Below are 26,280 nucleotides of genomic sequence, written 5' to 3'. Positions count from 1 at the left end.
CCATAAAGATTTTTATCAAAAGCGCACTCGCTCGCTGTGCGTCCCCTTCCTCCCATGCAACCCGCATATTTTTCACTCAAATTTAGATTTCGCATTCGCATTAGCATTTCGACTACCACCCCGACTCAAGGACGCGATTGCTGGCCGGTTGCTTCGTTCCTGTGTGCTTTTTTCGTGCTCGAGCTCTTCTCCAATGCGCCATCATGTGGTTTGTGGTCTTATCTTTTCAGCGCCAAGCATAACGCCCGAAACGAGCTTCCAAAAACTCCAACTCCACTCCAGAAACTCCACGGAACGGAAGAGGAGCAGAGAAGGAAAACAAAATGTAAAAAAACGCACCCCAACCCGAGCGATAAATATTTTTGCAAAACCATGAAGGATTGCACGCAAAGTTCGCTACGTTTGGTTTTGCCAGGGGGGTGGGAAAGGAATTTCCACCTTCCTGCCGCTTATGGCTGCATTATTTTCCCACACGGGCACTCGAGCAGCGCAAGTAAGGGTCATAAAAAATTCGGCATACCCATACTGCCACAACACTGATCCCCTATACCGGATTGTTCGCACCCAATCAGAGAGGGAGGCCATTAATGGACGACGACGACGACGATATGGTGTCCCTATCGAGAGGAGCAAAATTGTGCTGACGACGCGACCGCCGTGGATTATGAAGCGCATACACAGCGCACTGCTCATAATTGGTCATAAAATTTATCTAATCAAATTTAACTGTCTGTCCGCGGGTCGCGCCGGTACGCGCGTTCCGGCGTGTAATATCTTAATGGAATATCCGCCACGGATCGCAAGTCAAGCGAGCGAGCGAGCGCGCGTAGCGCCCACCGAACACTCCACCACACTGTGTAATCCCTACGATAATTCACGATAATAAGGGGATTTAATTATATAGACTTTTCCTTTTATTCATCCCACCCAGCAGGGTAGGAGCGAGCGTCTCGCCAATTGTTTCGAATACTATCGGCCACCGCGCGCCGCTCGAGCTGCTTTCATTCGTGCTGATTGCAGCGTGTGACATTATGCTCTCGTCTTTTTTTTCCTATTTTCATGCTGGATGATGACAAAAAAACTTTCCCCAAACTTGAGGCGAGGACACGCCACGGCCGGAGCACAAAGGGCGGGAATTGTGACGCTCCAGAAATGGGGGAGCTTTGTACGAAATTAAAAGGGAGGGGTAACTATAGCGACGAAAAAGAGAGAGTTTCTATTTTCCCCTCTGCGCTTTGCCACAGCGTGCCAAGAAATTGAATCTTTCTGCGTATCCCCTAGTTAACCTTGCGGCGACCGGAGCGGCAGCTAGACGGGGAGAGGGAATTTATGAACCATTTTCCTAAGAATGGCAACCATGTAACTCAGCCACGATATTCATTAAGCTTTTTTTTTCTTCGGTCCTTTTTATTTTGGGTGGAGAGGATAAAATTAGCTAATGCAACGTGAGGTTGGGAGGGTTTTGCATCGTTTATCTAAACAAAAATCTGGGTCAAGACGTTCATTTACTTGCGTACTTCTTTTTTTGTGTGTGTCAACAATGGCATTCAAGTCAAGTAACTCGTACAGCTTAAACATAGTAGCTGATTATCCCTTGGTTGCACATCAATTTTAAATCAAAGAAAGAGCCTTTGTTGCAGGATTGTGTGCAACGATAGCGCAAAACAGCCTGAAAGTATGCAATCTGCACAACAAAAGCTCGTTGTTACTATTCTATCGCATCGATCCAGTTGTAAGCAAAACGTTAGCAGAGCTAGAAATGCACAAATATTCTACACATTTCATTCAAATTCTGGTTTTCCTCAATCCACATGAAACAAGTTCCACAGAATACTTTTAATCTTGCCCTAGCCACTCGGTGCCTTTGTGCCGAGCCTTCCGGTCTGGTTATCTACGAATCATCATTTACCAGAATTGTGGTACCATATTCCGCGCAAGGTTACTGCTAATAAATTTCTTTCCCTCCCTCCCTCTCTCCTATTCTCTCCCAATTTCCTTGTACCGATTGTTTCGACTGGGTCAGATGGATGGAACTAGATAGTGGCCCGGCCCGGCCAACCCCATTAGTTATGGCGCGCCAATTCCAATGACCAAACCCCGTTTTCTGCTAGAAAGTTTTCGGGCTTCCGCTTTACAATAAACCCTCCGACCCAGAACCCGCCGCCCCGAGTCCTTGACAGTATTCTGTGCCGAAAATGGGCATTGCCCATAACAACTAGGCCACACGGCAGGGGCAGCATTATTGTCAATCCGGGCTGAATGTTTTGTGCAAGCATCGGGAAAACAATTCCATGCATTGTTCCATGCAGGCCGGGCCACCCATTCTCTCATTCACTTTCTCCTCCAGAAAGGGTTGCCGCTAGGGCCGGCCACACGCCGACGGCTTGGAGTGTCTTCCATTTGGGCGAATTAATTCACTCGACCTCCTTCGCATAGACCGCGTCCAGCTGGAGTAGCGCTATCTCATGTTTATATCGCACATAAAATGATAATTTCCGAAAGGCACACTCTCGTCCGACCCAGGCACCCGGGAGTGGCAGTCGGAGAACAGATGTAACACCACCACGTACGAACCACGTCGCAACCCACAACCCGTATGTGTGGGCGAGGTATTCGTTCTACCGTACGCGCGCCGTACGTGGTACCGTGACCTCGAGCATTTTTTCGTTCGTTCTGTGGCCGTCTTTTGGGCTCTCCCCGGCGTTCCTTCCGCGGCATGTGCATTGTGCTTTGCGCGCTTACACCTCGGCATACAGCTCGGCACAGAACGGGGTAGCAATTTTTAAGCACTGCCCTGGCATTGCTGGTTTCGGCGCGATGCTTTCGCGTGGGCACTGTGCATTGGCACTGCGAAGGAGCACAATCACTTGACCTATTTCATCGCTGAATCGCTCGCTTCGCAGACTGGTGGCGAGTGGAGCGACTCGAAATGTATTCTACCACCGGGCCACCGGACCAGGTGCCTCGTGTGCGGGTTGGCGCATTACATTACAGCTGAAATCATAATGACCATTTTCATTTGCGTGTTTTTGTATGCACACCGTGCGCTACACTCGCCACAGATTGTGTACTGTGTGTGCTGTGAGGGACTGTGCTTTGCTGTTGTTCTGTTCTGATTTTTGCAGGGGTTTTTTTTTCGGCTGCAGCTGAAGAGTTTCAAGCATTTTAGCCGGTTGCTGGTAGCGATGGAAGCCAATCAAGCAGTGGATGGAGATGGGTAGATGACCTACTGGCTAGAGTTAAGCACAAATATAAACATGTGTAAGCGGTCACCAGTGGAAGGTAGAGATCCATCTTTGTGGTCTTTCGCTTAGTGGCCTAATGACTGTTTCTCATGATAACTTGACTAAGTGATTGAATGAGGTTGTCAAATTTAATTCCTTTGAAGCATGAAACACATTTTAAAAGCCTTGTCAACGTAAATTAACAACAATGTAGAAAAACAGGCAATAACGACAGGTTTTTGAGTGTATTTGAAATATTTCGTAGTACACTCTTGAAATATTTCACTGCTGTCAACTGCTTGCATAGTTACGGTTATAATGAACTTTTCTTCCAGTTCCTTGTTAGTAAAATCTTTTCCAACCCAATTCATCATAACTTTTTAACTCTCTCCCCGCAGCTCACATCCCCTCAATGGCAACAGCAGAGCAAACCGATAGAGAGCAACAAACAACAATAACTCAAACAATGCCCGAACAAGTGAAAGCAAATAGCATCCCATTACAGCACGTGTCAAGGTCGCGTGTAGCGCATGTAACAGTGGTGCCACCGCGCTCGGGAGTGGAAAGGACACAGCACCAAACACACCATACAAAGTGGTTGATAAATCTAAAACAATCGAAAACATCCCGCCTGGCCCGGCCCAAAGAGGAAGAAAAACGGAAACACAAACACAAAAACAAAAGCGAACAACACGAGAACAGCGAGAGGAGGGGGAGTAAGGGGGCGAAAAGCAGAACAGAAATCAGTCGTAACTTTGTCGAAATTGATTGGAAAACATAAGAGGAAACAAATTCTGCTCGAATCTTCCCATAACCCTGTGCATGGGAAGCTGGAAGCCGTAAACTTGATGGCGGTGAAGTCGCGCAGAGAATGGCGGAGGAAAACGCAAACATTCGCTCGTTGATGTGTTCGATTTTTGTCGATTTTTTCTCTCTCCCCCCCACTTTGCCTGGCCACTTTTCTCTCGGTGTTGCGGGCAAGCGGGCTCGTTAAACATTTCGGCCGTACCGGCATTCATCGTCCTTGCGCTACAGTGAGTGTCACTGGGTTGGCCACGGTGCAAGATGGGAAGCTACCAGCATCAAGAGGCCGAGCGCTCCCTATCTTGCTTTTCAGAAGTGAACACAATATTGGAACATTTACCGGACCGGTTGAGGAAAAAAAGGCAACGGGCAAAGCGAGAAGGTCACCCCCGAAATTTGAATCTCAACCCGAGCGACGTGGAATATAATAAATATTTCCCAGTAAGTTTTCAAACTTCCAAGGTCCGCCTGGTTGGCCCGGGTGCGGCGCAGAGGAAGCAGTATTTGGAGTGGAATTGTTTCGCATAAATAAAACATAACCAACCCGATCGGTTTCGAGCATCGACTACGGGGCAAGTACGCAAAACGGAGTTGTTCGCTGTTCGTGATTGTATCGTAGCGAACGTACTCATTCGCTTCACGTGCTGTAAACGGGACGTCCATCTGTACGGGAGAGAAGGCGGTGGGAAAATATGACAAAGAATATTTCTAAGGAAGCCACATACACACACACACAGGCACAAGAACATAAGCCACTCGAAATCATCTTCCTCGCGCCAGGTTGGCCTCCCTCCGCTGACCGCGGAATCATTTCTGACGTTGCACGTTGTGTGTTGTGTAGTGTTCGTACCCGCGCACCCTTGCCGCGGTTTTCCCAGCAAGATGTTGATGGCGAGCCCTAACATAAAAGGGAACTCAAGAAGCTTGCAGTTTGTGCGGGTGAAGAAGGGTGCAGGATAAAAAGGAAATAATCTTGATCCAAAATATACACCAGTCCTCGACAAGCCAGGCAACGAAACGAAAGAAACATGAAAGCGAACATATTGGCCCACTGTGTCGCACACGCAAATCCACACGCACACACACACACACAGAGGAGAAAAGGGCCTCTCCTGACAGTAAAGGCTTTTATGGTTGCTGATTTGCATAAGTCAATACGCAATGTGGTGCGGTTGGTGGCGTAGCGCTGGCAGCATAACATCCCGCCCACGGAAACGGAGTACGCTCACGGGGCTTACGGCGAAACGAAGACAACATCAAAATCAGTACTAAAGGGTCTCGGGGAGTTTGGGGCTTTCGCTTCTTGTCCGCTTTTCGTGTGCTGTGCTGTTGTACAGATAGTGAACGACATGGAAAGTAATACTTTTGGTTTACTTTTTCATACGAATTAAAGGCTTTTTTTCTGTTTCGCTCGTACAAGTTGAAGGACGACGACGAGGACGACGGAAGGACTTGGAAAGGAAAATCATTTACTTCTCTGCTTCATTTCACTACAAAATTCGGTGTAAGTATTTTTAAGTACTGCTTAACATTTCTACTTCTCTGGAAAAATCACTCCGTCCCGGCTTGAGGACAGCTTCAAGTGAATAAAAATGCCGCCCCATCTTCCATCCCGGCACGATTAAAATCCCTGCCCCGAAAGGTCATTCTTCCGGCGCCCGCTGAACACGCGCATTCCCTGATTCGATTTGCTTTCTCCGCCTGTCTCCTTTCCCGCGCTGCAGCGCACCCTTCCGTGACGGTATGTTGTAATGATCATCATCATTTACCTGCTTGCTCGTGGACGCCCCCTGCGCCAGCCAACCCCATGCGGCACAACAGCTATTTCATGCCAACTAGCGGATTTATGATGTTACCCGTACGAGTTTGACATTTACATTCGCTGTCATTGCGGAGGAATGTTTCATTTGTTTCGTTAAGCAATCGTGGTTGCGCTGCGCGGCACGGCGCACGGGGAACCACAGTTTGCGACCGAGATTCAGTGTTCAGTGCTCTTGAAACGTCCGATCGCGCGTCAATGTGGTGCCTTTTTCACACCTTGGCAGCGGGTGCCAAATGAAAGTTTTTCCCTTTAGCTGGCACATTTTTCTTTTCTGTGCATGCTTTCGTAGTGTAGTATAGACTCGACACCTTTTTCGCCTTTGAAATATTCGCGTGATAGTGTAAAGGACACGGGGCGAGGAGCTTTACACGCTCTGTCACTTGCACCGTTCGGGTCATGTATTATGGAATTGGAATGTTCCTTCTCTGGAGTGTGCGCACACACACTCACACATGCACACAAACATCGGATTAACACCTTCACCCGAGGGTGTCGGATTGGGTTTTATTTCATTATACGGTGAAACGTATTTTCGCACCCCCTGCCCACCTGCTAACATCCCAAATCGGATTAATAACATTCTTTGCTATTGATTTTTCTACCACCCTTGGAGTGGAAGGAACGAAAGCGAACGCCTAGGCCGGAAGGCTTTGGAAGGCGGTTTGTAGTTTCGAGAACTATTTTAGAATTTTACGATCAAGCATTCGGAGTTCACCCAACTGGGGGCTAAAATTCACCAAGCTGCGCACACTCTGCCAAGGTAAAGGTTCGATCGAAACCGTCATAATTGTGAACTTGTGAAAGTCGAAATTTACGAAGCAGAAAACATTCAGAAAAGACAAACTTTGGTGTAGGGAGAGTCAGTGAAAGGGTAAAAAAAAACACACAACCACCAACATTGCCATCCAGCTGTGACGCCGATGTGCCTTTGGAAAGGACGAACCAAGACGCGGGAGCGAACCGAGAAATGAAATAGTTTTAATGAGTTTAAACGCTTTTGACATTTTGTAAAATTGTTTCATTTTTCAATTCCCTACCCTTTCCTTTTGGCTATGAAGAAGAGAGCGACAAGAGGGGTGGGGGAGAGAGAGAGAGGGGGGTAAGGAAAGAAAGGCGCGCGACCAATCTCAAACCCGAAGTTGAAATGTAGCCAACCCCTGGGGAGGAGGTAGTTGGTTGGCCAGCCGCGTGCATTCCGATTCCGTCCGATTAAAGATGAATATCAAGCAGGATGAGCGTGCGAAAGTGGGCAAAGCCACTACTACACGAAAAGGGCACAAAAAAGAGGGAGGAAAGGAGGCAATGAGTTGGAGAAAAGAAAAAAAGATTGCATCGCCGTACCGCGAAGTGAAAGTTTTGCACCGATGGTTGAAATAAATGGAAACTTTCCGTGCGGGATTTCGCGGTAGCGATGAAAGAGTAAAAATTATTTTTAGTTGCTACCGTTTGTGTGCCTTTCGCCTTTTTTTTTTGGTTTTGTTTTCTGTTGAATCCTTTTCATTCCTTAATGAGGCACTTTTGTTTGAAATAAATATACGGGAGCGCGAACGGGTAAAAGAGCTTGACGCCCGTTCGTTATTTCACCGTTCATTCACCGGTGAATTGTTTCGGGCTGGGATTGGTTCGGGCGGTGCAAGGCACTGGTTGTTTGTTATTATGTAACTCTCAAGGATGTTTGCTATTTTCATAATCAACACTTTAGCAATGAAATGGTTTGCTTATAGTTGTGTTGTTGTTGTATTTTTGCATTCGCTTTGTCCTTTTGTTGCTATCTATTTTTGTTTCATTGTACCACTACAATCGTCTCGAGATGGGTGTATTGTTAGACGAACGAAACGAACAGTAAGCCAACAAACGATGCCATAAAGAGCTTCACACAGTAGTTGTTTTTAATCAATGTTGGGATTTTGCAATAATACGGTCGCTTTGTTACATATTATTTCTTCATAGATATAGTAAATCATTTGTATAAAGTACATAACAAAATGTTCATTAGAGAAACAAAATCGTCTGGTAATGCGGCTGTAAAAAAGTTTTCCAATGGATGCGCGTTGTACTTTGTATATTTTCAATGCAAATACAGTTGCATACATCTAGGCGCTAACCCGATGGATGCGCCTGGTGCCTTGTAAATCAACCACGTATGAATTGGCTTTAACAATAAGAATTGTGTATTTCCAATCGTCTTGCTCATTATCAGTACTGATTCATCTATTAACTGATTTTAAATACAAATGTAATCAACCGTGAACGTGTTCAAAAATACACATTTATGGTCTAAATTCTCCATCCACGAGCTGCTGGTGCGCGTTGTTTGTTTCCCTTGGAAATCCCCACAAATCATTTCAGCGAGCCCTAAAGCTCTTGCTTGTTGAAACGGGTGCGTTTCTCGGCGTAGCCATTAGAGCACGTGTTACCCAATTCGGTTAACTACACTCTTCTCCCACGTTTCCCAGTACGGCACGCTCGCCGCCTATGGAACCCTTATCTCTCACATTCTCCCGCTCTCTTTCGCTGTATTCCGCTCTCCACAAAAGCTCCCCATCATTGAGGGGCAGGTGCAGCAAGTGGAGCACACGTTGGGAAAATCACGTGAAGCTTGCAAAACTCAAGAGCGCAAGGACTCGGCTCGCTATGCTCTGCTCAAAACGGATCGGCAGGGATACAGACCGAACCAAGCGCAAGAGAGCAAGAGCGAACGAAACGGTGCGTCGTATTCCCTTCGGTAGTACCGGAGCCGAAAACCCCCAGCGAGTTCCGACAACGACAGCGTTTGTCGATGTGTGTGTGTGTGTGCTCATGAAGAGCACTACACCATATACCTGTGCGCGGTTGTGGTGAATCCCTTCGAAACCTTCTGCACCTTGAAGCTACTTTACGAAAACGGTTTTTCGATCCCGTGTGCTCTTTCCATTCCTGTTGCCCTTTTTCTGAGAATTACTCTCTGTCTCTGTCCTTTTCTATCTCTCTCTCTCTCCCACCCACAACAGCACTCCTGGCGGTGGTGTCCTGATAATCGATACTCCCTAACGACGGCGGAGCGAGGACACCACGATGACAACCCGCCCGGCCAGGCACCAGGCCGGGGTGTCGTAATTGTGGGAACCGTTTTCTGTATTTGTGAACGGTGTCGACGGCTTCGCATCATTCGAGCGTCGACCACGGGCACGGTACGACCTGCCAAAACCTGTGTCTGTGTCCGCTATTCGCTAGCAGGGTGCTTGGTGTGCTTGTAGGTTGTTGGCCTTGAAATTTCCCTAATCTTGTTCCTACCCCCAAACAAGCCGATCGGGGTTTTGTTTTTTTTTTAACTCGAAAGCAACCGGCTGTGTGTTGGGTATGATTGATTGATTGAGAAGCAATTGGAATGATGATAAGCTCACAGACACACACACACACACACACACACACACACACACCCACACAACAAGAAGGATAACAAACGACAGACAGTGACCGCCAAATGCGCGCTGGATTAAGCAGATTCGCTCTTCCCCCAGGCGGCCACAGCGTGACATTACATAATCAGCGTGGAATAGAATGAATTTTTCAGCAAACGCTTCGTTGGTGTGTCTGTGCCGCTGTGTCGCTGTGTACGTGTGCGCTGGCATCTCCAAGAAAACGGAACGTGATCCACTTGGTGGTGACCTCTGGGTAGATTTTTATGGCTATAGATAACAACACGAACGCTCGCAGGGACGGCCACAGCGGTTGCGTTCTTCCCCAATGAGCCAGCCGTTATTCCCACTGCACGGTACGCTTTCTCGTCTCTCTTGTCTCTCTCTTTCTCTCTCTCTTTCTTTCTCTCTCAATCACACACATACAAACAGAGGCAAAATATCACCAAAGCATATCTTCGCTATTGCGAAGTAACGATGTTAGGCAAAATTCCTAGAACCGAGATCCCCGAATTATCGGAATATCGATTATTCGAGGCCACAAATCCGTTTTTTCGTTCGTTCTATTCGTTTGCCCGAAAATAATAATCAGAATCTTTGCCACACACACACATCCACACAAGCTCTCTTACATTTGGTTGCTTAGTTGAACGCATGAAAAAGCCAGCCCCCTGAAAAAAGCAACCAAAAACAGGACAAAAAAGGACCAGGCAAAGGCTATTTACCATTTGACAGCTGCAGCAGCGACGTCCCGGAGAGCAGCGATGTGGAGTTTTGGTCGTAGTACAGTGCCATATCCGACAGGGACTCGGCGCTGGCGGGGCTGGCCGGCAGCAGCAGGTTAACGAGGCCAAGCCCGAGCACGAGCAGGGGCAGCAGCCGGCTGCGGGTGGAGAGCCCGAACCTTAGGGAGCCCCTCGGGCCCCAAGGCACGCTTCGTAGGGACTTGCTGCCGTCGGTGGCCGCGGTCTTGGTGGTGGTGGTGGTGGTGGTGGTGTTGCTGGTGGTGAGATTGCTGGAGGTGCTGGTCGCGGAGCAGTGGTGCCGTGGTCGCGCCACCACACCGCGCCTCCTCCTCGCACTGTGACAGGTGTCCTGTTCGAGCTCGGTCCCGCACGACGCCAGCGGGGAGGTGGCAGGTAGTAACGCCGGCACTGGTAGTGGTGTTGTTGTTGTTGTTGTTGTTGTTATCATCGGAGCTGCTGGAGGTGGTGGCGAGGGCGCAAGGTGCAACGACGGTGCGGCCGCAGTTCGGCGGCAGCCGCCGGTTCTGCCCGCGCCTCCGGTTCCGGCCCGGTGGTGCATCGCTGTGGTAGCTTTATTATTATCAACAGTGGCAATAGTAGTAGTAGTGGTAGTAGTAATAGTAGCAGCAGCAGCAGCAGCAGCGATAGTAGTATTAGTAGTAGTAGTAGTGGTGGTGGTTAGCTTTCGGCTACGACACGCTGCGGTTGGCTGGTGCATCGTACCGACGACCGATGCTGGTAGCGACAACGACGACGACGAAGGTCCCGACGGCGACGGCGAGGACAGTAGTGAGAGCGACGGTGCTAGCTTCATTGCGTCCTTTTTTTGGTCAGAAAAAGGGACCCTTTCTCCAAGGAAAAAAAGGAACGCCGTCTCCCTATCAAGGGTAGCGTCTCGTGGGCATGGCGTCGCGGTGCGTCCGAGAGGGCTTCCGTACCCGTCGCTTCCGAATCGGAGCAGGAAAGGGGTGGGGCGCTGAAACTTCCTCTCTCTCTCGCTCTCTCTCTCACACACACACTCTCTCACTCACTCTCCCTCTCTCTTTTATGTGTGTTCTGTTTCCCCGGTTTTGAAGTGGAGCACGTTCTCACTCCTTCACTTCCTGCTAAGACGGCCGTTGGCCGTTCCTGCACACAGCGCGGTCGCTGAAGCGTCGATTTCCGGCAGCCGCGGACACTGGACACTCGGTGTTTGTTGAAGGTGTTGCTGCAGGGGGTGGGCAGACGCACGGGCAAACGGGTTGTGAGACAGAGGGGTACACACTAATTTTCACGGCTTTCGAAACTTTCGTACGAATGTGCTAGAGGGTCTTGAACTGACACCGAAACCACTACATCTGGTCAGATCGATGAGCTGCAAGGGTGAGTTTTGAAGAAAAAAAAGGGAATGACGCTTACAAAGGGATTATGGAAGGAAGGGAGGGTAGAAAACACACGCGACACACTAAAATTCGGAACATAGGGCACCGAAAAGGATTTTCCCAGTTTTCGTTCACAGAATTCCAGCGATTTCACCGTACAAAACTCTCTAAGTGCGTGTGTCTGTAGGTGTGCGCGGGGTTTTCCTTTGTAGCCGCGGGGAGGCCGGGCAGCTGTTAGCTGTGTGCCCGGGAAACCGACCCAACCACAGCTGTATCCAGCACCAACACAACACTAACAGGGCAGAACACGGTCGCGAGAGGAAGGTGAAAATGTCGGCACGGCAGTCAGGTTGGGGAGCTTCCTCCTCTATGCGAGCTTCTCTAGGAGCAGGCTACAAGGCTTGGCCCGTTTTGCACCGACGACGATGAATTTTCACACCAAGCAAGCGAGCAGGCACCAAAAAAAAAGGAAGCTTTCTGAGCGAGTGTGTTTTTCCTGTATTTGCTTCTCTTTTCCTTCTTCACCTCACTCTACTGACTGGGAGGTTTTTTTTCTACGGGTGAGGTGTTTATTTCACATTTTTTCTTCTCTTTGCACGAAACGCTTTTGGCTCACTGCCAAAGCGGAACATTGCGTTATAATTCACCGATCGAGACACACACTGTAATGCACACACACACACACATAGGCACACCGTGTACAGGATTCCCGTTTTTTTTTTATTCGTCACACAGTCACACGCACACACCCGTAAAAGAACCCTCAGCTGAAGCTGGCAAATGGGAAAACTTTCCTGGGGCCCCCTACAATGGGGCCAACGATTGCAGTGATTCAGGGGTCCTGCTGCTTCCCTTTTTCCGTGCTGTCTGCCGTGACTCTATGGGAAAATGGGGGATTTTTCGCTTTTGTTTCTGCCCTTTTTTTCCTTTCCCAAACACTCACATACACACAAGCACAAACACGCGCACAGGCACACACAGGCAAATGATTGGTAGGTTCGCGCGCAGTACAAGCAATTCGGTAGCCGTTGCCTAACTTTAGGCGTTACAGTAAAAGGATTTTTTTTTACTTCGTTGGATGTTGCAAAAAAACCAAAAAAAGAAGAACAACTGGGTGTGCTAAACGGTGCAATTTTGTTATTGTTACCAGAAGAAAACCGTACTAGTATAGTTTATATATACAAAGGGGAATCCAAACCGAGGTATTGTTATCGCAGTGGACGCGCACGAACTGAACACCAGGTAGCAGCGCGAGAGCCACGGAATGTGCATCGCATCATCGCTGGTCCTGCCTTGCGCCCCTTGAAAAGCTCTCTTTTCGCTCGCTCGCGGCGGGTTGTCGCGCAGCGTTCGGGTTTTTGTTTTGCACAGGGGACACTTGCTACGGCAGGGCCACTGCCTGGGAAGAGACTGGAGCCATTCGGACACTGGCACAGACACTGGTGGCTGGTTCGGTTCGCTCGCCATGTATTTCCGTCTCATGTTGCCAATGGCTTCGTTTTTCGATGCTCATACTCACTGGCATTTCACACACACACAGATAAACACGCTCGGGACCTATCTGGACCTCGGGAGTGGAAAATTTTGTCGATAAAACCTAGCCTACCGAATGGATCCTTGTACCAGTTTAGCAGAGAGGCGATACCAGCCTTACTCTCCCGTGTGTGTGTCTTTTTCCGGTATCTCAAGGGGAGACAAAACGGAGTGAAAGCTTTTTCGTTTGCTCCTTGGTGGGGAGGTTTTTTCACCAGCTTTGGGAAGTGTTTCGTGAGCAAAAGCTTCGCTCACGCGCTCTCCTGCAGCGTCTGTCTCTTTCACCGTCCAGAGCGAACGCTTTTCGTGCGCTCGCGTTAATTTTCATCAGCTGTAAATCAAATGGCTGAAATGATCTGCTTCCATTTTTGAAAAAAAGAACAATACACACACACACACACACATACATAAACAGCGCAAAAGTGTGTGAGTTCTTTCGAATCAAGAGGCTTTCTTCGGTTTAGTCGGTGTCAAACATTCACCACGGGCTGTTTCATTCACAGTGGTAAGCCAAAACAGACGGAGCGGGTTCAACGCTTGATCGAGTCGTGTAGTCAAACTGACTGAGGCTTTTAAATAATTCTGGCAAAGGCCTAGGAACATGAATAGTAACATAGCTCATTAAAAAAAGTTGAACTTACGCACTTTTTTCAACACCTTTAGATATGCATAACATCTTAGATAACAGTAGAGCTTTATTTCCACCAGCCCTATATAGACAATTTACTTCAATAAAAATGGTCATAAAATATGCATATCAAAGTATTCTGTTTTTTTTTATTTCTCTCGCATAAGCAAAATTCATATAAATTCCTCCGTTTATAAAAATATCCACCCGCCCGGCACTAGACGATCGTGCCCGTACGCTATTGAAAACATTCCAAAGTCCGAACCGCTCATGCACCTTTCCTCTCGGCAGCCTCACACCCGCCCTATCCCGGTGAGCTAATAAGTACGCCGTGACCGTGGAAAGCTAGGGCGCAAGCTCTCCAGAGCCCTCTCGCAAAGCTGCAAAACTGCAAATTACTCTCCACGCTCACCGACACACAAACACTCCAGAGACAGAGTGCTGCAGGAGCCCACGACGGAGCCTACAACGTAGGCAGGATAATGAGACAATGGTGTCACAAATCCAACTCGACCCAAATACCGTGCCACGACCACTACCAAACAATAACATGTGTGTTTGTGTGACAAATACGGAGAGAGCGAGAATGAAAGAGAGTACAGCGACTCACTGCCAACGAAAAGCTCCCCTGCAAAATATCGCTACAAACAACGTCCTACTCCAACGCGTAGTAAAGTGTGCCGTTTCATCCTCCCCCCCCCCCCCCCCCCGGACTTTACCTTTGCGCACCAAACCGTACACTCTTCATTCAGCTGAGTCGCCTTCGCTCCGTACTGTATAAAAGCTGTATGGAAGAGTACGGAGCACGGGACCCCGAGAGTTACTCCCACACCTCAGCGTAAGCTTCGAAATCGTGGTGAAATCGGAATGGTGCAGTCTAGCGCAATGTTGTCGATGATGCATGATGCTCCTAGCGAAAATTGCCCCTCCAGTGTTCGATGCCCTAAAAAATGCCACTAGAGTGAAAACGAATTGTTCTGCTCGTATTTTTTGTTTGTTTGTTCGTGGTGGTGTCTGTGTGTTTGTGTGAAGCGCACAGCGATTTTTTTTTTTTGTGAATACTAAGCATGAGAGCTGTCCCAATTATGAACTAACAATTGCAATAATTAAAGTATACAATTTGGCTTTTGTTTGCTCTCGAGAAGCTTTCTGCTGTGAAGGCGCCTAAATGTATGCAATCGACGGAACATATCTTTAGTAACAACGATTGCGAGGAGATGTTTGTTCAGAATGGCACGATAATAGCATGCATGAACACTTGCTGAGGAATTAGAAGGCAATGTGTTCCTCTTGTTGAAGGTGATATTATTAGTCTGGATGCACAGACCCGCCATTTAAACTCTCATTTGTTCATAAACATCATCATTCCATTATGACGCCGTTTAAAACTTAAGAGCCGTTAAGGCTTTAACCAGAAAGCAAAAATCTGTTCCCACGTTTGCCTCAAACTGTCATAAAAACCATTATCGTCCTTCCCCGTTTTGTTCTTCGCCGTACGCACGACCAAGAGACCAAGCTTCCAAGGTTATCATCCTAAATTGACCCACAATCCCCGGCAAATTGACAATGACTTTTCAAACGTCGCTCCACAACCGTCCGGTCGCCCACATTTGCTTTCAACCCGCACGCACACGATTAAGGTGTTTTCTCAGGAACGATCGAGGAACCGAGAACATTCCAGGAATCCCTCCCGTGCCATAATGCTGCCTAGTGGTGTATGTGTGTGTGTGTTTGCGAAAAGTTGACTGCCCGCTTAAATGGCCATACAGAGCTTCATTCGCTTCCCGGCCCGAGCGGCCTCCTAGGGCCGTCGTAAATCATTCTACACGGGACATACCCCCGAAACTGTTGTTCTGTGGTCGGTTCGGTTGGTTCCATAAAGCGTTCCCTTTGCAGCACGCTGGAAAAGGGCACGCATCACACAAAAACCGGTCGTCCTTCTAGCGAACGTTAACCTTCCGTTTTCCGTTTTCTTTTGCTTTTGCGCTCACTCTCCCGTGTTGCTCCTTGCTTCAACCATATTAAAACGAACATTCCGGACCATTCCATACCACCGCGGTTTCTGTTCCGCTTCTTCTGCCCCTGTCCCTAACACGGCAAACAGGGAAACAGGCCACGTATTGGCAATTATTTTCATGTTTGGCCACACTCTGACTGCTCACGGAATCGGCGTGAAAAGCATCGATAAAAGGTAAAGCCGTTAAAGGTACTAGCCGTTATTGTAGTAGTGGAAGTAGTAGCAGTAGTAGTAGCAGTAGTACCAGAAGGAAGTAGAAGTTTTGCATTCTGTGCGCCTCCCTTACGCCGTGCAAGAATCAAACAGGCCGAACTTAGGGAGGGACTTGCCGAAAGAACTTGCCCGTGCGAACGAGCTCGATTAACTGCATGGGATGTAATTATATGGCACGAGCCTTCCTCTACTGGATACGGTACGAGGGTTCGGGAAGCAGTTGTAAGAAGTGGTCCTCGAGCTGGAAGCTCACAATAATAACGGCACGAAACAACACGTATCGCACCGCTCCGTTTTTCCCTCTATCGCATCCATCCAAACAATGAACCAAAATGGGATATTTCACAAATTAACCCTAATGCTGGCCTTACAAAACATCGCGGCGCTGTGTCGGGGTGTGTATGTGTGTACGCTCAGTTTGATGTTTGACTTTATTTACATCGACAATTGTACAGTGTGTACAGGGGAAACGGGCAAAAATGAGCAGCAGTCAGCTAATAAAGGAAGTGGAAAAACTTTGCAAGCAGCTAGTACACGCACACAAACACTCACTGGTAGACCTGACTATGCACGATGGTTAAGGTGGCCCAGTTTGAAGACGCCGCGAGTGGCAAGCGGCAGACGATTTTAAATCGCATGCCACTCCACGTTTCTGTCAGCTGTTCTGACGCTGTTTTGTGGATTGTTTTACACGTGTAATGGATGGATTAGTTTTTATTGCTAGCACGCGTGCTACAAACCTAAACGGTGAACGTATGTTTATTCGGTTGGTTGGAGGGAGAGAATCGATAAAACGAAGCGTACGTATACTTTTGCTCTCAATGTGATGATGAGAGCCTAAATGTAGGCAAGATATTTTCCTAAATCACTAAGAAGTTTGCCAGCAAGATGTTTGCGACCAAAATTTTTGCTACCAAGAAGTTTGCGACCAAGAAGATTGCGACCAAGACTTTTGCGACCAAGAAGTTTGCGACCAAGGATTTTGCGAAGGAATCTGTGTATTGTTTAGCGGTTTCAGTCACTGTGACAACTGCTCCTAAATGTATGCAATAGATATACGCCATATTCGATATACGCGATTTCGCTATACGCTATTTTCTAAATTTGACAGTTCTGCTAGCAAATTGAGCTGTTTTGACACATCAATTGTAAAGTGGTAAATAAATTCTCTGTTTGTCGAATTTTAAAAACCATTTTAAAAGGTACATAACTGTGATCTTCAGTTGAAATCAGATCGTATAACTAATTAAGTGGCTAAAAACCTATCATTTCAAGCAACATTTTACAAAAAATTAGCTATAATTTGACTGAATACCTCGAAATTCGACTTACGCTAATATTCGAGATACGCTATTGCCCTCAGTCCGCATTAATAACGTATATATCGGAGAATACCTGTATTTCACATTCAAGCGGACACAGTCATGCAATCTAAATGCACACAACCTCTCATTCATAAAATGGTACGCCATTGGACCAACACCCTCACATTGCGACAATATTTAAATCGCCATCGAATGTAAACGATCGCCAATACACCATTATCGGCATCCGAAGCGCGATATCAAAATGTACCGCACGCTCGCTGCACCCTCTCCCCTCCATCAATCACTGTGTTTGTTGGTTGCTTACCCCGTACCCACAATTCGAGAAAGCTCTCTTTTCTCTCGCACCAGCAGCAACAACACTGCTGAACCACCACAGCACTGCACGCCTTCGTTATTCTTCGCACATACAATACATTAATAATGGCCAGCGCGGGATCTTCCTCCTTAATCTCGTTTTGCATTGCACGCTGCCGCTGCCGGGGATGGTTCGGTGGACCGGACCAAAAACACCCCGGTTTGGAAATACAACCCAATTCCTTCACAGCGAGTTGGTTGTGTCTTGTGTGGGCCCACCGTTGTGAGGTTTTGTGCCCATCGGGGCGATGGAAACACTACACAGCACAAGGGACAGATAGAAAAGTATGCTGCAAGATTCCTGTTTCCCTCGTCCATTATCAAACCAGCACAACAACAACAACAACAGCCACATACCGCGTTATGACTGGCTGAGTGGTGAGTTAGTGGTTATGGAATTGGGTATTAAAATTTGCTCACGCCACAAGCTGTATCACGTGCAGTGCCCGGTGCGTGTTCGTGTCGCGACGTTGCTTAATTGTTTAATGGTTAATTCTTGTAGTCACGAACGAGACGGAGCAGCGCTACTAAAAGCTCGGCTTGGACCGCCCGACTGGGAGCTTTAAACTTGTAAACCTATTACTTAAAATTTATTGAGGACAGTTATGCTTGCTTGAGGAATTAAAGGAAGAAAGAACAAAACACACGACAAGAAGGTCCCGGTACTTGAGGCACGGCACAGTCAGTCAGTCCCGTACGTGTCAAGTGGCGTGCATTTTGTGGACCGTTTGCGTCAATCATCGTCGTGGCCTCTGTCGTGGCTGACCTCACCTACATTATTGGGATGGATATTAATTTACGGTTCACCTGTCCTTAGCGAAACCCCCCCGCCGGGTGGACAGTTATGCAAGCCTCGCCTCCCCCTCAGAGTGCGCCCCAAAAGCGCCCCCATCCTGAAGGACTTTTGAGAGAATGTGAAAGCTGTGGCGTCGTTACGCCATCGCACAAAAGCCGGACAGCGCACTGGTCAGCACCAACAGAAGGAAGGGCAAAACCTTTATCTTTATCTAGCTGCTTAAATCCGTCTGTTCGGCATGGGGAATGGTTACGGCTCTATTGCTCCAGTGCTGCCGTAAAGGTCAATGAATAACCTCTGGAGCGGGCGGGGTGGACACCCATTAGAGTCATACTGGGTGGGATGTGGGCCGGGTGTCGATTAGAATGCGAAGAACGGCTCCTTTCGATCACACACACACCTTCTCGGGAGCTTCTATTATTCTTCTCGGGAAGCGCGCGTAGTAGTAAGTGAGAGGCACTGAAGCACGATGATGCTCTGCCCCATTGGACTTCCGCCTTTTCCGCCGGTGTGGCAGCATCCGGGGCATACGGTTTTGCTGCACGAATGCTGTGCTGTCAATGGTTGATGCTCGTTTCGCTCTTCCGAGGGTGCCATTTATGCCAGCAGGAGGCCAAACTCGTTTGTTTTTTTCACGCATATGTGTGCCCGGGAGAAGCTTCTTGGGTTTTTTTTGTTTGTTTGCTTGCGATAATGCTAACTTCCGGTGGTGAGTTTTTCTTCCTTCTATAGACAACTTTCTTCCCAATGCGAGAAACAGCTTTCCTGCTGTTTGTGTGGCTTTACTGGAACGATTTTTTTCCCCCACCACTCCCTTCAAGACAGTTTTTGTCGTGTTATGCTCTCCTTCTCTTGCAGCAGTTCGCGTAAACGCCACGCATGATCATGTTTGGCAATGACGCAGAAGAAATGGTCGGCCACGCAATCCAGCCGGGCTACGCAACACTGCCGCTCCAGCACGCCATCCAGTCGGACCGTTCCGTGGGCCCTGTTTTTTGTTCCGCCTGTTCTGGGATGGTGGTGCAAAGGACTTTCGTTAATAGATAGTTGATTAACATTTTTTATTACAACCAGCACATCCAACACATGCGGGGGAAGGGAAGGAGGAGGGGGGGGGGGGCTAATGGTAATTCGTCAGCGTGGAACCTCCTCCCCACGAGGGTTGAAGGTTGAGAGAGTCGAGGGACAGCTAGAATGAAGTCACGACAAAAAACTCGTATAAGAAAAAAGGTAAATGAAGAAACAAATTAGAAGACGATTCTTCTTCGACCATCTTGTGCTTTGCGTACTGCCACAACTATCTGAACTGTATAATCAACTTTTTAATGGCCTGTATTAATATGCCTCAGTGGTCAGCAGTCTTCTCGTTGCGTGTGTGCGTGTGCAAAACTACTCCGAGCAAGCAGGAACAACATTACACCTTCTCAAAAGTGTTTCCGGTTCGGTGTGTGTGTGTGTGTGTGTTTTTTTTCCTTCCCCTCAGCCCCAGTATACAGGGTTTACCAGGGAGTTGTGGGAGACACATCCTTGACTTTTTCCTATTGGAAGTGAAATTTATATGTTGGAAATTGGACTCGTTGCAAATTCCTATTGGCTTTGTACAACAAGCGTGTTAGTTCAAATACCAATAAGTTCATTTCATGCAAGAAAGAGTCAATAATGTGTAACACAGCTGTGAGCAACTCCTGCAAACCCTGCAATGCCCGCGTCAAGGACGATCCGTAGTGGAGCTGGTAGTACACACCATCCATCACCAGCGAAACCAGCGCGCTTCCTTCCGGTTTTGCGCACCCGGGAGTGTATGTGTACCCGCGTGTCCTAACAACCTTTAGCGCGCTTCGGCATACCTTTTTTGTTGTTGTTATTCATCATCTATCGTCGCTCTGAAGGGGTGATGTCCCATCGGGAGGTAGGATTACGGGTTAGGCCTCCCTCCTTGCGACTGCCGGAACCAACGTAATCGGCCTACCATTGTCATCGTGTAAGCTCATAATCAATTTTCGTCCCTTTTCTCAGCCCAACCGGAACTTTGGAAGACAACTGCTTTCGCCCCCTTTCCCCCCATGGGAAGGACATGTGTGTGTGTGTCTGTTCTTGAGTTCTCTTACCCTCCAGGGAGTCCTCCGGTTCGTTTTGAAGGTTGTCATTCATTCGGTTTTGGGGGTATGCGAGCGAACGACAACGGTGTCTTCCAAGCGAAAAAAGGTAAGATTAAGAATGGAATCCTACCTTTGTCGAATTTACCGTACCATCGGGCTCCGGGAGCGTCCAAAGTTTGTGCACGCTCATCGTTTTTCGCACTGTTTTATGCTGCACATATGTAGCCGTTCCTATTGCTTGTATTTAATATCAGTCGCGCAACGAGGCGCTCTGTCGAAACGAAGGCAAAGACAATGGTTGTAAAACAGCCAGCTGGATCCCAGGTGTGGAAGAATCGAATGGAAGTCATTTTCGATATTTTTACCCCACTCCTCGAGCGTGGTCGCTCGTTTAACTGGAAAGTTTATTTATGCCACCGGCTCTCTGCAACGGTTCGGGTCTGGTGGTCTAGATTATGGTTTGGACACTGGACACACCGAGGACACCGCTTTCGCTCGATGATGGTTCTTTTCGGGGTTGGCCCCCGCCCAATAAGCTGCTATCTAGCTCAGGTGTCTCTTGCACAATACCCTCTGTCTTACTTTACGTGACAAATGGCTCCCAAGAGCTTAGTGTCGTCGGCACAGAATAGACGAGGGTGTCGGGGCTAGACATAGAACGCAAAACGAGCAAGCAGCAGAGCAATTTGAAAATGCGTAGCTCGCTGTTTTTATTTCGATTCCAAAACCCATTAAACACAGGTCAAGGTTTTCACCCCACACACCCATTATTCAATTTAATTTCTTAAAGGGCACTCTCATCGGGGCTGCCCTTGTACGATGCCGCACTGGCTAGATTCATCATCGCCTGTGCATGCTGCACAACGTCCGAGTTGCGAAACCACACGCTGTCCAGCAGCATTTCTACCGATGGCCGCTCGTCCGGGTCCACGTTCAGTATGTCGTAGATGAGCTTCTTGGGGCGGAACGATCGTACGGTGCGCCAGACCGGCTGAGCCATGCTGAAGTTGCCGCGCGTCACCAGCTCCGCATCGGTCATCCCGTTCATGGTGCCGAACGGCAGCAACCCGCTCAGCATCGTGTACAGCACCACGCCGAGGCTCCACACATCGACCTGCCGGGTGTACAGCTTCTGGCCGCTCGATTCCAGTACCTCGGGCGCTACATACTCCGGCGTGCCGCAAATGGTGCGCATAAAGATGGTATGCTCCTGGAACTTGCTCGAGCCAAAGTCGGACACCTTAATTAGGGTGTACTCATCGTTGTCTTTCAGCAGAACATTGTCCGGTTTTAAATCCCGATGTGTGATGCCTGTAATTGCAAATGTTTGCACTGGCGCCTTAACGTATGCAATGTGAGTAGCAACACCACCTTAAAAGCTCACCCTGGCTGTGGAGATAGTGGATGGCGTGACACAGCTGATAGAAGTAAAACTTGGCCGTGTCCTCGGGCAGGTAACCGTTGTCCATGATGCGTGTCAGCAGATCACCGCCCTGCATATACTCCAGCACCATGCTGATCGAACCGGGATCGTTGATAAAGTCAAACATTCGAATCACACACGGCTGGAAGGGGGGGGAATTCCAAGCAAATTCGAACAATTCCGGTATGTGGTGCATTCACTTACATGATTTAATTTCTTCATAATATTAGCCTCATTCGTTAGCGACGGCGAGCCTCTCAACTTCGTCCCGTAGCGCTGCTTCTTCACGATCTTCAGCGCGTACGGTTGACAGGTGGTGACGTCATGCAGCATATAAACCGTGCCAAACGATCCCGACCCAAGCGTCCGGCCAATGTGGTACCGCTTTCTCAACGCTTGCGATTCCACTTCCGGCGGCACTCGGTAGTCGGGCTGATTGTACACGAAAATGTTGGCAAAGCATGCGATCGAGATCGTGCTACCGGGCAGCAGGATCGCACGATTATTTTTCCCAACCAGCTTGCCGTTAACGTACGTCCCGTTGGTTGAATTGTCCTATAGTGTGGGAATGAAGATTCACTCTAATATGTGTGTTGAATGAAAGGAAACCATTCCAACCATACTAACAGTGATGTACGTAGGGGTGTACTGATCCGTGAGGTCCCTCTCCAAAGTGAAGTGAATGTTTGAGATGAACGAGCGTATCGGAAGTGGAAAGTGCACTTCGTCTATCGCCAGGCTGCATCTTCGATCGCGTCCAACGTTAAATTTTTCACTGCACAGATCTGCAACAAAATTAAATTGTTCTTGAAATTGGCACGTACTAAATCGAGTTTGTGCAAGCCGCCAAACCAAAAACTCACCAATAGTTCCGAAAAGGGCCGAGCTGCCCACCAACTGTCCATAGCTGGGTTGCGGCGTTTGGCTTGTGAGTAAATCCATCGATATCGTCTCCGAATCCTGTGGTTGGGTGGCGATTTCTTCCATGATTGTAATTCTGGCAAACAACACACACACACGCTAGCTTTTCGCTCATTCCACGCCTGCCGTCTGACACGGTTTTGTGATTACGACCGACTCGACAGCCTGCTTTGATAAATAAATTGGACCGTAGCTACGGAGTAGTGCATGACCCATCGCAGTACACACATTGGAGGAATCAATGTGGATGAATAATTATTGCAACAAAAAGTGGCCTTCAAACAAGTAAATAATAGGGGAATTATTCGTAACAGGGTTTTATTTGCCATCATGAGAATTGCGCAGAAAATTAATCGTTTTTTTTTTCTTCTCAATTTTTTCCCGCTAACGACCTGGTGTTCTAATCTACAGAGTGGTTGATTTCGTTTGGCAATGGTCCCACTTTTTCGATTCGCTAAAATTGCAAGGAATTAGAGCATTTCATCGGATTGAAGGGTAAATATTGAAACTGCTCTTCTAATCTTTATTGGGATAGTTCTTCTAAGTCGTTTAAATTCGTTTTTTCTCCATAGTCAGTGCTATTGTTGGTAATTCATTTGCCAGAAATGGACCTTATCAAGCTAATCTAGGCCAGTTTAGTACTAAACATAAAATAAATTAAGGTAAATCAAACTGTTTCGTGCCTTCAAATAATTATTCTATATAACCTACGCCATACCATCTTGTTCATCACAACTTTTGCCCTCCTCTTGCCGCTTCTGCACCTTATCCCCCACACCATGGTGTATCTGTCGATGCTTCTTCAAATTCCCGTAGCACGAAAACTTCCTCAAACACTCCGTACACTCGTGCCGCGTCACGCCCGTATGTATCGTCCGGTGCGTCATCAGCGACTCTCGGTACGGAAACGATCGCGAGCAAATCTCGCACTCAAACGGTCGCTCACCCGTATGCGCACGTTCGTGCACCTTCAGCTGTCCCTTCGTGCGGAACGCTTTCCCACAGCAGCCACACACGTACGGTAGCACATTGTCGTGCACGGTTTGGTGCATCTTGAGCGAGCTATAGCTAGCGTAATGCTTCTCGCACCGGGCACACTGATAGATCGGTTCCGTGCCACAGTTGGCACGCTCGTGATCGGACAGACTGGTGACCGAGGGGAAGCTTTTGCCACACTTCGAGCAGATGTACTTCGAGCGGCGTTTCGGCTTGTGCGCATAACGGGCGTGCCGTTGCAGACAGTCCGGCTTTGTGAACAGCTTCTGGCAAAGGGTGCACTCCACCCGCTCACGATGCTGCTCGACGGTGTGTTTCGTTTGCTCCGTCTCCGTTGCAAAGTACCGATCACAGCAGGGGCATTTGTGTATTAACCGTCCATCCTGACCGTGCTTTGGCAGGTGTTTGGCCAGGCAGGCTGCATGTACGTACTGCTGGTCGCAGTACTTGCAGCGATATTTGCACTCTTTTAGTGTGGTATTTCGCGCGTACTGTAGCTTTTCTCGGGCAAGATGTTGCTGCACCTCGTGAGCACGCTCCAAGTGACGTGCCATCGTGTAGAGCGTGTTGTACTGCTGGGGACACAGTTTGCACCGGTAGCGTCCATCAAACGAGTTCGATAACTCATGCAATTGTCTGAAATGGTTACAAAAGACGAATGCATACCACATTCTGGTAGATAATAGAAAATGTGTGAAGGTAGTACGTACCTCATTTGTTTATCTAACAACTCCTTATTCCGCTTTATCGTCTCTTCGTCAGGTGGTTCCAGCTTTACATTGACTTTTTTAGCGGAAGATTGGCGTGTGTGGCGTTTGGTGCTTGTTTTTGGTGATTCAGAAGCTTCATAGGACGACTGATAAGATTCTACTTGCCAATTTGCATCATCCTCTTCTTTAGCGGATATCATCTCAATAGAATTTTCTAGTTTATCGCTTTCATAATCATCAAATTCGACAGCATTAGCTAGAGAATCAAGTTCATCCGACTCATCTTGATAGCAAATGAGGTAAACCGATGTGCGATCTCCCTCACCAGTTGTAACTACTTCCATCAGCTGTTCGCTTTCTTCGATGTTTCCATCCTCTTTGGAGCCATTCACAGCCATTGGCTAGCAAAATATTAGACAGAAATGTTACTACATACATCCAATGGTGTAAAATGATACAATAACCTACCTCAGTCGGTTCATCTGCTTCATTTATGTCAGTTTCCTCATAGGAAAATGCATCCTCATCACTTTCCACAGACAACTCGGGTGTGTGAAAAGTCTCCTGAACCATAAATGATGGTTCCAGTGCTTCAACGCTCAATCGAATGCATTGCTGAACTGTATTGACGATACTTTCCGGAGGTGATTTTGCTTCTTCCGTCTGCTCTTCATCCAATTTGGAGTTTTCCAATCTCTCTGTCCCTTCTTGGTCTGTTGTTTCAGGTAGAGCTGATCCTTTTTTACTCCTACTTTGTTTAGCATCCCTATCAGTTAGATTCGGAAGGGCTTAAATAGAAGAATATACCAATTACTGCAAACAATCACTAGCATTGCGAATCCTGCTTACTTTTTTTAGTCAACCGTGGTCCAATCCGCTTAATCGGTACACTCTCGGCGCCACACTTATCCGGCCGCACCTTCCGATGCTTCAGCAGATTGCCGATGCAGGAAAACTTTGCATTACAGACCACGCACACAAACGGTTTGTCGTTCGTGTGGGTCGTCGAATGCGTGATCAGGCTCTCCCGGTATGCGAATGTTTTGCCACATTTCTAAACAACCAAACAGAAACAGGGTGTTAGGAAGTAATTGACTATCGAGAGTTAAATGGAGTTAAATGCTACTGACATCACATTTGTACGGCTTTTCGCCGGTATGCACGCGTCTGTGTATTTTCAATTGGCCCCGGGTCTTGAAGCTGGCGCCACAGAAATCGCACAGCTCCTTCTTGTCGGCCGTATGTTGCGATCGGTGCACTTTCAATGTGATCGGTGTTGCGTAGAACCGGTTGCAGATGTCGCACTGAAAGCGTTTTTCAATGCTCCCGCCGGGTGTTTCGGTTTCCATGCTGTGAAATAGAAAGAAGAAAGGGATTAGATTGTTGACCCGCTGCTGTGTTTTTGTTTTTACTTTACATTTGTTCTGGGGAAAGGAGTGTTTGAGCGGTTGGCGCCTCTTTTCGCCAGCATTAGTTACGCGATAATTCAGTTAAAAAGTTTATTGTGAATCCGTCTTGAGGCTCTATTTCACCAGTTTCTTGTAACGTCGATATTGGTGGCTAAAAATTAATAAACACCATGAATTACTTTTGAGCAATTTATGTACCATTGGCGGGTATGTATCTGCTTGTGTATAATATTCTAAATACCTTTTTGTATATCACATTTCACTACTGAATGCATACAATTACGGCACTCAAGTCTGTTCATTGCAGATAAAACGTTAATATCCTACAATTTGCTTCAAAGAACATCAATAATCCCGCGACTGTTTTATGCGGAAAAACTTTAGCTTGTAGCCTGGACGTAAACAAATCGATGTCAAAAGCTTTACTATATTAAGCAGCATTTACACGACTCTTTGAAGGAACTTAGAAGATGATTTTTCAATTCTATTTTTGTGATT

The 26,280-nt window shown here is 47.7% G+C and overlaps 3 protein-coding genes and 1 long non-coding RNA gene across 8 annotated transcripts in view; 1 reads left to right on the top strand and 3 right to left on the bottom strand.

Moving 5' to 3' along the window:
• LOC121597800 (sodium/potassium/calcium exchanger Nckx30C) overlaps positions 1-12,771 on the bottom strand; it is a 69,619-nt gene extending 56,848 nt beyond the window's left edge. For 3 of the 5 annotated variants that reach the window (XM_041923944.1, XM_041923947.1, XM_041923948.1), the window contains exons 1-2: positions 12,519-12,771; positions 9,974-11,348 (exon numbers count right to left, since the gene is read on the bottom strand). In XM_041923944.1, the coding sequence (XP_041779878.1) occupies positions 9,974-10,808 (835 nt within the window). In that variant the 5' untranslated portion in view covers positions 10,809-11,348; positions 12,519-12,771. Of the gene's footprint in view, positions 1-9,973; positions 11,349-12,502 lie in introns of all 5 variants that reach the window. The other 2 variants (XM_041923945.1, XM_041923946.1) reach the window with 2 other exon arrangements.
• Positions 12,772-20,916: 8,145 nt separating this feature from the next.
• LOC121597537 (ovarian-specific serine/threonine-protein kinase Lok-like) lies at positions 20,917-22,836 on the bottom strand. The gene is made up of 5 exons (XM_041923362.1): positions 22,610-22,836; positions 22,374-22,531; positions 21,951-22,301; positions 21,708-21,888; positions 20,917-21,634 (listed from the first exon to the last, which is right to left on the bottom strand). Exons 1-5 carry the CDS (start codon positions 22,731-22,733, stop codon positions 21,108-21,110), a joined length of 1,341 nt encoding a protein of 446 aa, XP_041779296.1. The 5' UTR covers positions 22,734-22,836; the 3' UTR covers positions 20,917-21,107.
• Positions 22,837-23,078: 242 nt separating this feature from the next.
• Positions 23,079-24,512, top strand: LOC121597538. The gene is made up of 3 exons (XR_006005426.1): positions 23,079-23,162; positions 23,240-23,329; positions 24,426-24,512. It is a non-coding gene; the product is annotated as an uncharacterized LOC121597538 (long non-coding RNA).
• On the bottom strand, positions 23,155-26,157 carry LOC121597536 (zinc finger protein 431-like). Its single transcript, XM_041923361.1, has 7 exons — positions 26,024-26,157; positions 25,791-25,933; positions 25,504-25,723; positions 25,223-25,427; positions 24,842-25,161; positions 24,374-24,774; positions 23,155-24,299 (listed from the first exon to the last, which is right to left on the bottom strand). Exons 3-7 carry the CDS (start codon positions 25,720-25,722, stop codon positions 23,375-23,377), a joined length of 2,070 nt encoding a protein of 689 aa, XP_041779295.1. The 5' UTR covers position 25,723; positions 25,791-25,933; positions 26,024-26,157; the 3' UTR covers positions 23,155-23,374.
• Between the last annotated feature and the right edge of the window lie 123 nt (positions 26,158-26,280).

This window comes from Anopheles merus, chromosome 3R (assembly GCF_017562075.2).
Source record: "Anopheles merus strain MAF chromosome 3R, AmerM5.1, whole genome shotgun sequence".
In the NCBI taxonomy this organism is placed as follows: Eukaryota; Metazoa; Arthropoda; class Insecta; order Diptera; family Culicidae; genus Anopheles; species Anopheles merus.
Note: the sequence above shows the minus strand (reverse complement) of the source record. Positions and strands in the feature narration are given on the sequence as shown.